At 32.8% G+C, this 12035-nt stretch overlaps 1 protein-coding gene across 1 annotated transcript; it reads right to left on the minus strand.

Annotated features, from left to right (window-relative positions):
* Window positions 1–8443: 8443 nt before the first annotated feature.
* On the minus strand, window positions 8444–10954 carry LOC113392513 (probable cytochrome P450 6a17). Its single transcript, XM_026628993.2, has 2 exons — window positions 9592–10954; window positions 8444–8848 (listed from the first exon to the last, which is right to left on the minus strand). The coding sequence occupies exons 1-2, from the start codon at window positions 10904–10906 to the stop codon at window positions 8691–8693; spliced, it is 1473 nt and encodes a 490-aa protein (XP_026484778.2). The 5' UTR covers window positions 10907–10954; the 3' UTR covers window positions 8444–8690.
* Between the last annotated feature and the right edge of the window lie 1081 nt (window positions 10955–12035).

A 12035-nucleotide genomic window follows, 5' to 3' on the forward strand; every position in this document is an offset into this window, starting at 1 on the left:
TTTTTAGTAGAATTATTAGCACCAAGTCCTTAAATATATACGAATAAAATTTAAAAATATTTACTGTATATTAGGACGCTAGCAGCATTTCTCCGTTTACTCGCAATTCCGGTCCTCTAGGCAAAAAGTTACCCAGCCTTCCTGTCACATGTAGAGGCAATAAGGTGTTATACTTTTAGGGAAAGTTTTTGCACTACTATTCCAAGGCTAGTGTTTCTATAGCAAATGGAACAAAAACATAATTTGTAATAAGAGATGAATATTTGGATCGTTTGTTCGCTTTAGCTTTTTCTGTGGCTCCGGCTCTTAACATTGTTTCCCGGATAAGAGAGATTTCAGGTTGGTTTCATTCTACGAAATAATAGTTTGGTATCAGGATCTGTCTGTACTCTCTCTGATCGAGCACGGAGCAGGGCCCGTTTGCAGTAAATAGGATAAAAAAAAAACTACTATATACATTATTTTTTATATATTATCATAAAATATATAAATATACCTATTATTTTAAAATGAAACAAAAAATTCAGTGTGGGCCACGTCTTCCAAGAAGACGACAAGCTCGAAGTCCAGCTAAGATCGCATCAGCAGATTCAGTAAAAATATAAAATATTAAAACGCCAAAATTTATTAAAGTAAAAAGTTAAAAAAAAGGCACGGGTAACTGAGAGCCCGTGGATGTTGTAAATTAAATTTAAAAAAAAGAATAGCTGGAAAGAATGTTACCTGTAAGATGACGTCAGATAGAGAAGTATGGAAGAGAAGACATGCTGCGCCGACACCAAATAAAATTAGGATAAGGGCAGGAGGTTGATGATTATTTCCTCATTATTTCTTTCTTCAATGCCGAATATGAAATGATTTATAAGCAAATGAAGCTCAGTGGTTCTTATCTGGATACAAACCCGCAATATTCAATTAAAATTCACGTGTTCCAACTACTTGGTGCACAATTTACATTGCGTCACAATAAACTTATTAAATAATAATTATAATCATGAAAATTAAATATATCTATGGAAGCTTTTCTTGGCACTCAAATTAGAAGTTAGTTAAATAAATAAACTCAAATCTATATAATATTCGTGTATTAACTAATTTCATCGACGCCGTCGGTTAAATTGTCGACGCTTTCGTGGCAAAATTTTGAAAACTATAACAGACAGATATTAAAAAGTTCTACGGAAAATTATGAATTTCATCTTTTACGTGTAAGTCGCAGTAGTTACTTTTAAGTTATGAGAATATGGTGGAAAATCAAATGGTAAACGTAGGCTGTAGGTAATTTACTTGCACACAAATATCATTACAACTGCGCCGTGACTGTTACGTCACTCCCGGTAAATGAGAAGCATCTAAATTGGTAAAGATTGATATCATTTATAATTATGTCCAGCAGTGGACGAATGTGGGCTGATGATGATGAGGATTAGTATAAGTAGTATAGTTGAGTATAATAATACCATAAGCAGTAGTATTTTACTAAGTATAGCTGTACGTATCGGTGTAAGTGTTTCTGTTAAATTAAAGACGGTGGAATTTCGACCAATGATTGACGACTAGTATTCAATGATCATTCGCTATGTATCCCTTACAACTGTATTGTGATGTGCTAATAATATTGATTATCTAATAAAATATAACACAAATAAAATAATGTTATTAAACGTATTTTTATTATAACATATATATATGTATGCTGTTCGTTATATGCAGGTTATTTTACGATCGCTATTTTTATGATTTTTTAGGGGGGAGGAGATAGTTCAAATCCCCGGTCTTCTTCAGCGGAGAAGGGCAGCGGAGACACTCTTCTCATCCCCACTCTGCGACTTCCTTCTGCTTGTTTGCAGAAGGAGACCAGCGTCTCAAAGGAAACCTGCAAGACACCAAAGGTAACAAAATGGCCGCCTTCATACTTATATCATTGTGTTGTTTGAAATATATATGATACGGTTCATCTATGTGTGCAATGTAGTTAATAAACACAAACAAAAACAATATATTTGTACCGAAACCTATTATATTTTACTTGTAGTCGTAGTAAACGTCAAATTTATATTTAAAATTAAAACTCTTCATATTTATTCGCTTAACTTCAAACGTAAGTTTGGCAACAAAGAGATTTATTTATGTAAGTAGCTCCCAAGATACCTTCTACAATAAGCTTCTTCAAACAGTACTACATAATGGTCATGAGAGCTATTTAGTATGCAAAGGATCTGAGCGAGAATTTGCCTAGCTGTCACACTAACGAAGCGTCCATTGAAGTACCTCATCTTCAAAATATTACGATATTTTATTACAATAGCATAAAAATAAAATATACATCAAATACAACCTAATTTCGGAGCACAATACTACTTACAAATCTCTCCACAATAGGAAAACAGATGGAGATGTGAAACCGGCTATAATCCAAGGGATTGTACCTTTTGTACAAGGCAACGTGACGTCGCAACAAAGAGATTTCGGTAACAAATTGAGGTCGAGTGAAACGCGCGAAGCTGTCATACCTACGCTATTTAGTTTTAATTACACTAAGGGTTGTCATTCGATAAATTCTTAATAACAAGCCTTTTGTGAAGAAAGGAAGTGAACTACAAACCATTATTAACATCATCCACAGATGTTTATTGTGACCATATTCAAGGTCAGTGTGCTTGAATGCTTTTAGTCAACTACGCTTGATTGACTCGACTGATTTAATAACATTAACAATAGAAGTCAATTATGATCACATTTTTGAAATTATACTTCTTTTGGCGTGTTATAAAACAATGATAAGAGTGAATTTTTGTGACGGGCGGGCACAGGTTGGCGGCCTTCGATTGACGTTGGTGTCAATTCGCTCGAAATTGACAACTTCACACCAATACACTTCAAAATAAGGTATATTATACAATGTTTATTTTATTACAAATTTAAATTGTGATTGTTAAAAATTATGAATGGGTGTTGCTATATAATAGCAAAAAAAAAATACATTTTTCATAATAATATTTTTTTTATTATTTAAAAATAGTCGATTATTATTTTGTTGCAATTGATTATTTGCACAGAAACAAATATTATTGTTTATTATGACCAAAAAAAAAAATAATATGATGAAAAAAAATTTTTTTTAATATTTATGCTAAATGTAAAAATAATTTAAGTCACTCCTAGTAAAGCGGGTTACTCAAATTTTAAGGCGAGCCAGAATAGCAGTCGTTTCAGTCAAATTCAACGTATTTTTCATTACATTGAAGTTTTATATTCTTATGTTTTTATAATGCTCAAGTGTGACAACCCTGTCTTGTGTGTTTGCACAGGAGGCGATGTCCGTATAAATACGAAATGGGTGTTGTGTTCGCCAACTAGATATCCAAGACGAAAATTACCCACCGAAAGACAAATTTTAAGTAATTATAAGGGATAATGAAGCATTTAAGGATGTAAGCTAAGTTTATATAACTTCATTATGTTTTCCGGTACGGTGGGGTAAATCCAGTAAACCAACGATTAAGATTTTATGACCCCATTCTTGGACTGATTTAAAACATTTTTTATACATTTGAAAATGATTTTGGTGACGACGATGTGTTACAGAATTCACACTCCAAGGCCGAGCTTATTTTAATACTGTATATTAAAATACTGTATATTTGATGACCTCCGTAGTCGAGTAGTGTGTACACCGGCTTTCATGGGTACGCCACTCCGAGGTCCCGGGTTCGATTCCCGGCCAAGTCGATGTAGAAAAAGTTCATTACTTTTCTATGTTGTCTTGGGTCTGGGTGTTTGTGGTACCGTCGTTACTTCCGATTTTCCATAACACGAGTGCTTTAGCTACTTACATTGGGATCAGAGTAATGTATGTGATGTTGTCCAATTTTTATTTATTTATTTATACATTCATCAAAATTGTCTAAGGAAAATCAACAGTGATATGTCATGTTGATACGTGTATCCTATAAATTATATAATTATTCTAGTAAATATCGCATATCATATTCTGATATCTCACGCACGAGCGTGAAATATCAGAACACGAGTTCTGCGGTGAGTTTCGAATTTAACCGAATACCTGTATGGGAAGAGGTTTCCATACAGGTATTCGGTTAGATGAGATGTCTGATAAAAAAAAATTGATGCGTATACTTAGGTACTTCATTTGTTTATTTTAATAAACAGTGTAAAATAAGATATAGCTTAAAATAGAGAAAGATATTAACATGATTGACTAACTTCAAATACAATTAAAATGTCCGAATATATTTCTCTCATGTTTTCCGCGTGAGTAAGTGAGATAGCATATAAGGTGTGAAGTTGCCTATTTCGAGCCACATGACACATAGCGGTGGAGCGAACAATTACACCATGTAGTTTTAATGTCACCCCTACGTCATAAAAATCACTCACATCAATGTTTCAGAACACACCAAAAGAAGTATAACTTCAAAAATAGATTTGGAAATATTATGACTTGAATAATTCATAAAACAAAGGTTAACTGTTAAAAACACTCACGATGTAACATTAGATGTATAAAAAAAAATAATCACAGTGAATTCTAAAAACAAAAATATTAAATATCCAAAGCGTATCTTCGCGAGCTCATGCAAAAATTCTTCATAAATATTTCACGGTTTCTGTTTCAGTTTTTAGTCAAAGAAGGCTATACTAAAATTGCTCATAAATTCGCAGACTCAAAAATAGCCTTGCCTAAAACGAGACGTGTATCTTTTGACGCGAATCATAAAAGCCGTCCTGAGGGATAGCGTAAGTGCTCCGAGTACTTGGCTGGTCGATGGCTTAAGTCTCGTTTTCTAAATATTTGCTTAGTGAATTCATTCATCCTATACAAATAAGTTAATGATGCTTTTAATAAATCATATTTTATATGTTTTTATAAAAGTAAATAGCTCGTAGCTTAAAACAGAATAAAATGTACATTGTCTAGACGTCATTTATATTTCAGAAAAACGAGCAATCATTAAAAAAAATGTTTAGATTTTTTGATAATAATCATCAAACAAATGCAAATTTAAATGTATGTATTTTTAAATTGTTTTTATTATAAATATATGAAATGGCACATTAGAATTAATCTTAACCGAAAAATGGGTTTAAAAACCAGACACCTCATAATTTTTCATTGGTTTACAACATTAACAAGCATACATACATTTTTTACATTATATACTGATGTACATTATAGTATTATAGTCACAGAGATAAGAAAATATTCTCCTCTCAAACAAATGATTACTATTCAACACTGGTGGTAGAACTTTGTGCAACGAGTCTTGCTAGGTACCCAGTCATCACAATTTCTACCAGTGTTGCATATCGATAGTCCACTATCGATAGACTATCGGTGTTAGAGATAGTATCGATAGTCTATCGATATTATTGTCAAGTGTCGATACTATCGATATACTATCGATAGTATTGATAGCATTTTTTTTTTTTATGGCATTGGTTGGCGTACGAGCATATGGGCCACCTGATGGTAAATGGTCACCACCGCCCATAGACAAAGGTGCTGTAAGAAATATTAACCATTCCTTACATCACTTATGCGCCACCAACCTCGGGAACTAAGATGTTATGTCCCTTGTGCCTGTGATTACACTGGATCACTCACCCTTCAAACCGGAACACAACAATACAGTGTACTGTTATTTGGCGGTAGAATATCTGATGAGTGGGTGGTACCTACCTAGATGGGCTTACACAAAGCCCTACCACCAAAAAAAAATCCTGAATAGTTTTCGAGGTCAACTATCGATAGTTCTGGAACGCTGATTTCTACCACCAAGCAGCAATACTCGTCGTTGTGTTTTGGTTTTGGTGAGTGAGGCCATGTAACTACAGACACAATAGACGTAATATCTTTGATTTTCAAAATTTCATATGGCTCCAATGTTTATGAGCCAATTACCATCAGCCGGCCCATTTGAACGTCAATCTACAGATGCCATAAAAAAAACACTACTCGCTTTTAAATTGGAATCACACTTGAGGGAAAATAAAAGTGTTGGAACACATCTGGCATGTATCAAATGATATTGTAGCGGTAAAATAGTTCCGGACTATTTGTACGGAATGTTTGCTTACCTGTATTGAAGCGAGTGATTCGTAACTTCGTTACTGAAGCGGGTTGTATTCGTAGGTTCATGTTTAAGTTTGACATTTATTATTTAATTCGTTGGTGGAACTTTTGGGGACGTTACATTGAGATGTTGCTTTATATTAGCAGTTTAACGTGTACTCGATATAATATAATCTTTTTTTGTTCATAGTTATGCAAGATATTTCATAAATGTACCATACAATATTTTTTACCTTCGCCAAATAAAATATCTCATATAAAAATCATTGATAAATAATGCATATTCTAGAATCTACTGTCAAATCTATTTAGCTAGAATGTACATTCAGAACCAGCTGTAACTTAAAATGATGAAAAACAATTCAAAAGTGATAAAGTATATTACAGAAAAAGTACATCTCAAACTAAAAGGTACACTCGCATCAAAAAGTACGAACTGAAAATTCTAAATGCTATTTTCTATTTCACAATATAATTTTCCATATACTAGTATTTCATCTCGACTCAGAGCGCAAAAAAACAATTTAAAGATGCTTGAAGTTAAATTTCCAAAACTCCTTTCATAGTGAGTGTCTGCGTCGCAAAGTACGCTAAACTGCAACAGAATCGGACTAATAGTTTCGGAGATGTTGAGATGAGTTAGTGATATTTCGCTCAGTTTCGCCAAGCAGCAATCTTAGTATAGCTGTGTTCCGGTTTGAAGAGTGAGTGAGCCAGTGTAACTACAGGCACAATTGACGTAACATCTTAGGTCCCAAGTTTGGTGGCGCATTGACGATGGAAGGTATGGTTAATATTATACAGCACTAATGTCTACGGGCAGTGGTGACCGCTTACCATCAAGTGGGTACATTTGCCCGTCCGCCAAACTATGTGTAACATTAAAAAAAGACTGTAATTTAATCATAGAATTATTTTTATAAAAATTAAATCCACAAAAGACAATATTACCTACACTTAATTTAAGGTTAAAGCCGCCTTACTTACGAGGAAAACGGAACATTGATTTCGAATAAGTTTTTATTTAACGGAAAAAAAAAAAACATTTTCTCCAATCCCTTCGAGGTTTTTAGTGTCCTTAAGCCAACCCTATACGGAAAGGATGGCAAACTCGTTGGAAAATGTTAAATTGAAAATAAATCTGCCCCAACAGATCAGGCCAGTATATTAGATAACGTTTATCAATGATCTATGTATAAATATAATTTAACGTATTAATAGAATAGACTAGAATAAAAAATATATTTTCTTTGTGACACGAACTTTTAACAGTATCAAAATCAAAATATACTTTATTTAAGTAGGCTTTTACAAGCACTTTTGAATCGCCATTTAACAAACTGTATTAAGTAGAGAACTGAGATAGCCCTGTGGTTAGAACGCGTGCATCTTAACCGATGATTGCGGGTTCAAACCCAGGCAAGCACCACTGAATTTTCATGTGCTTAATTTGTGTTTATAATTCATCTCGTGCTCGGCGGTGAAGGAAAACATCGTGGGGAAACCTGTATATGTCTAATTTCAACGAAATTCTGCCAAATCCTTCTTGTGTATGTTTATTCCACCGACCCGCATTGGAGCAGCGTGGTGGAATATGCTCCAAACCTTCTCCTTAAAGGGAGAGGAGGCCTTAGCCCAGCAGTGGGAAATTTACAGGTTGCTATTGTAACGTAAATGTAAAATTAAGTACTTGGCCTTTTCATTTCACTATCTTGTCTTTTTTGGTGTTTCATGATGTTTAATAATAGTTTATAATCATACCTACTGATTTTATAATACGGAGAAGAGCGAAACTCCTAGCATAAGTTAACTTTATAACATAAAAGGGGCTCCCAAGCTGAATATGTTATATCGTAGTTATAAATTAAAGAGTTTTTTTTATATTTTAATCCTTATATTATCTCTATATCATATACATATTTTATTAAATAATATTTTATTAAAATACGCTAAAAAGAATGAAATGTACTATTCCTGTACCACAATTTACGTTTACGCATTTGATATGATATAAAAGCTTGTAATAAAAGTAACTCATACAAAGTTCAAAATGTAAATGGTAATTACAAATTATTATACTAAAACTTATGACATAATATTCTCTAATGATTAATAAAAATAGAGATTTTTTATATAACATACGGCTTTGATTAATGATTAATTTATTATTTTATACATCTATTCAGTCAGTTTTATTGTGTAATTGTTTTAGTTTAAAATTGTTCGTCTCTCGATCACTCCAACCAACCAAAACAACGATGACATTATAAAGCGTTCTAACTTTACTAAGTATGGTGTTTTCACATCAATCATACATTTTATATATATATATATATATTCTAATTACAAATGATAATAAAGTGTGAACATTCCAAATGCTTGAATAAAAAAGATATAATAAGTCAATATATCAATATTATAAATTAAAAACATTTCTCGTTAACGCCTGACAAACATGAATTGATAAATTACGAAAACACGCGGCACGTCAAACTGACTTTATGGACTGAATTAGATAAAAACTCGAGATTCAAAAACACATCGGCAGTTAGTAGGTTTTATCTATTTTGGTTGGCCAAAAACTCATATAGAATCAACTTCTAGAAATTAATTTGAAATTAGCTTTTGAATCCCTCAAACCGAAGAAACTGGGCGCGAAGGATCTCGGTTCGTATTTCTCTTCCTTCAGTGTATATTTACGAAGAAGCCACGCTAAACCAGACTTGACTTGAACACGTGCGAACCTTGTACCTAAAATAGAAATTTCTTGTTATTTCAAACTCGTAACCATTATCATTCCGGTATTTATAAGTCGGAGTAAGTATTATGTATAATTGTAGCCCGAGGCACTTTTCGCCGTTTCTTCTCGCTGAAGGCTATTTTCCGGTGGTAGTTAAAAGATGGACGATTTAAAAGGCTTTATTGTAAAGTTTACTGAAGTTTGATTTGATTGGATTTGATATGCTATTATCAAATATTCTGCTGCCAAACAGCAAAAATATTGTTGTGTTCCAGTTTGAAGGGTAAGTGAACCAGTGGAACTATAGGAACAATGTCTACGAGCAGTGGTGACCACTTATTATTAGTAGGCCTAGTTGCCCGTTCGCCTACCTATATCAAAAATTTATAGAATTATCTAGATATTTATGGGTATCTAAATTTAGATACTAGTTTATTCCATAACAAGAATAATATTACATATATATCCAGCGCTGTGAAAGTTTCTGTTAATATGGATAGATACTTGGATAAAGAATATTTTGATTTGTTTGTGAACATTCTGAATAGTTTTATATTTTATTTTCGGATATTTAACGACCATAATCCATATCCATTAATCCTGTGCTTCGTGATTGCACTTTCAGAATAACTTATGGTATTAAAAATGGATATATGGTTTAAAATATCAGCGTCTGTTCAACGTTTTTCGTTTAAGGATGAACATGGCTACTTAAATTGATTATAATATTATCACATATGAACTGTTAACTTACCTAAACACATACGGTTTCCTTCGCCAAATGGTAAATAACTAAATTTAACAATTTTCGAGATATTTTCAGGTGAAAAACGCTCTGGATCGAATACGTCTGGATTAGGGTACAACATTTCATCTCTATGCAAAGCAAAAATTGGTATTACAATAATGTCGTCTTTTATAACTTTTACTTGACCCACGGGTAAAGCTGTGGACTTAGCACAACTCCTTTGAATAGCACCGATTGGTGGGTATTTTCTCATCGTTTCACTCAACACCATGTCTAAATATTCTAATTTATCAATATCATCATAGTTCAATTTTTCATCACATTCGTTGAAAACTCTATCAATTTCTTCGTGGACTTTATTTTTTATATCTCTATTACTTGCCAGTTCAAGTAAAGCAAAGTGCATAACTGTAGCTGATGTGTCAACACCAGCTAGAAAGAAGAAGAATGCTTGAGCTGCTAGTACTTCATCAGTAGCTTCTATTTCGTAACCAGTAACGGGATCTTTCATTGTTCCTTGCTTTTGCAATTCCAAACAGAGGTCAACGAAATCATGTCGCTTTTGTTTGTCATTCCTACGTTTTTCAAAAACTCTCTTTACCGTGCCTATGAAAAATTCTTCGTATTTACCAAACTGTTTTAAGTTAAATAAATTAAATAAAGTCGGCGATAAGCTGGCAAGGGTAAATTTCAAATTTCCGATCAAAGATGGTTCAATTGATTCGCGAGTCATTTCTAAGAATGGGGATTCCATAGTATTCTTAGTTTGAGTGTCGATACCAAATAATGTAGCTCCAATACAAGCTGTTGTGTAAGTATATAAAGCGTTAAAAGTGTTTCCAGGTACGTATTCGTCACTGTCAACAAATTTAACGAAATCACGAGCACATCTTTCCATTATGTAAAACATGTTTTTTATCTTCAGGCTCGTAAATATAGGTGAAAGTTTATGACGCAACAGTTTCCAGCGACGATAATCGCCCATAAATAGAACATTATCTGCTAAAATATCATTAGGATTGGTATCAATACCACGACTGTAGAAATTTTCAAAGTTACCTTGCATAACGAATTGAACGTCGCGCACATCTTTAATTATAAGCGCCGGTTTTATCCCAAAAAATACTCCAACATAACAATCTTTTATATATTCGATATATAAATCCTTGTAAATTTCTGATATAGATCGATTGCTCCAAATAAATTTAGATAACAGCCCGTTCACTTGTACAACTCCACGATTCTTCCAATAATTTCTATTATATGTTCCATAATATATTAATGCCACAACTAAGGAAATAAACACCAGAATTAACAACATTGTTCGTCTAAAACTTAAACAACAATGACAAGTTATAACGTTCTGGTTTGTAAACAATTTAAGTTCATTCGTTCGTTGAAATTATTACCTATCATGGTCTCTTCACGTACTTATCGTGTTCATCTTATGACCTTTGAATTTATAAATAGACATTATTTGTGACGTCATTAACACAATTTGAATGTTGCATTACTTATTTTATTCTATCTAATCTTAATATTTTGTGTATTTATTGCATATTGTTACTAATATGAAATGAGTTACTAATAGATAATATAAATTAGTTCATTTAGTTTATTTGTTAGCATTAACGTTAACGATAAATTCTTTTGTTACTAAGTGTCAGTAACTGTGATGTTGTTCAGTGGGTATTATGCGGGAATACTAACCGAATACTTCGACCTCAAATTCGAAAACAAATATTACTTTGTCGAATGTAATCATGTTTCTTTATCCACCAACGCGCATCCAAGCAGCGAATTAGATGCAATCCTTACACTCAATATATACGCGATAACGTATTTGCTCAGCAGTAATAAATATATCAGCTGTCAATTTCATTTATTTATATATCTATATATAACAAATTGATAAAATAATTAGAGTAAAAATCCGATGCGCGGAACGGTACGAGAAGCATTTTCTCGTTGAATCGCAATTCCGATTCTCTCTGTGAAAAATGAACTAGTGGATATTGCCTCTACCGATAGGAGATTGACGGCTGTTTTATTTTTATTTATATTTGCTCTTACATTCTACGATACAGTTGTATAAACTTAATTAAATAAGATATTCCAAGATAACTGTTTAAAAAAAGCAACCTTGTCGTAATAAAAATCTAAATTAGATTAGATAAAGAGATCCCTTTTTGGCAGAAGTCCAATTGTGTAAACTGTTAATTTAAAATAGGAATAAGTATTTTTGTGTTTATGAATATTCTCGATGCTATATGTATTAAAAAAATAAATTAAGCTACGTACAAAATCTATACTAATATTATAAATACGAAAGTAACTTTTATTTTAACTCCATTGTCGAGCAGTGTGTACACCGGTTTTCATGGGTACGCCACTCCGAGGGGCCGGGTTTGATTCCCGGCCGAGTCGATGTAGAAAAAGTTCATTAATTT

This window comes from Vanessa tameamea, chromosome 5 (assembly GCF_037043105.1).
Source record: "Vanessa tameamea isolate UH-Manoa-2023 chromosome 5, ilVanTame1 primary haplotype, whole genome shotgun sequence".
Classification (NCBI taxonomy): Eukaryota; Metazoa; Arthropoda; class Insecta; order Lepidoptera; family Nymphalidae; genus Vanessa; species Vanessa tameamea.

Excerpts from the sequence above, each read along its gene's own strand:
- LOC113392513 (XM_026628993.2), bottom strand. The coding sequence starts at position 10,906 with ATGTTGTTAATTCTGGTGTTTATTTCCTTAGTTGTGGCATTAATATAT. Across the intron at positions 8,849-9,591 it reads AGGAAACCGTATGTGTTTAG|GTACAAGGTTCGCACGTGTT; the intron begins GTAAGTTAACAG and ends TTTCTATTTTAG.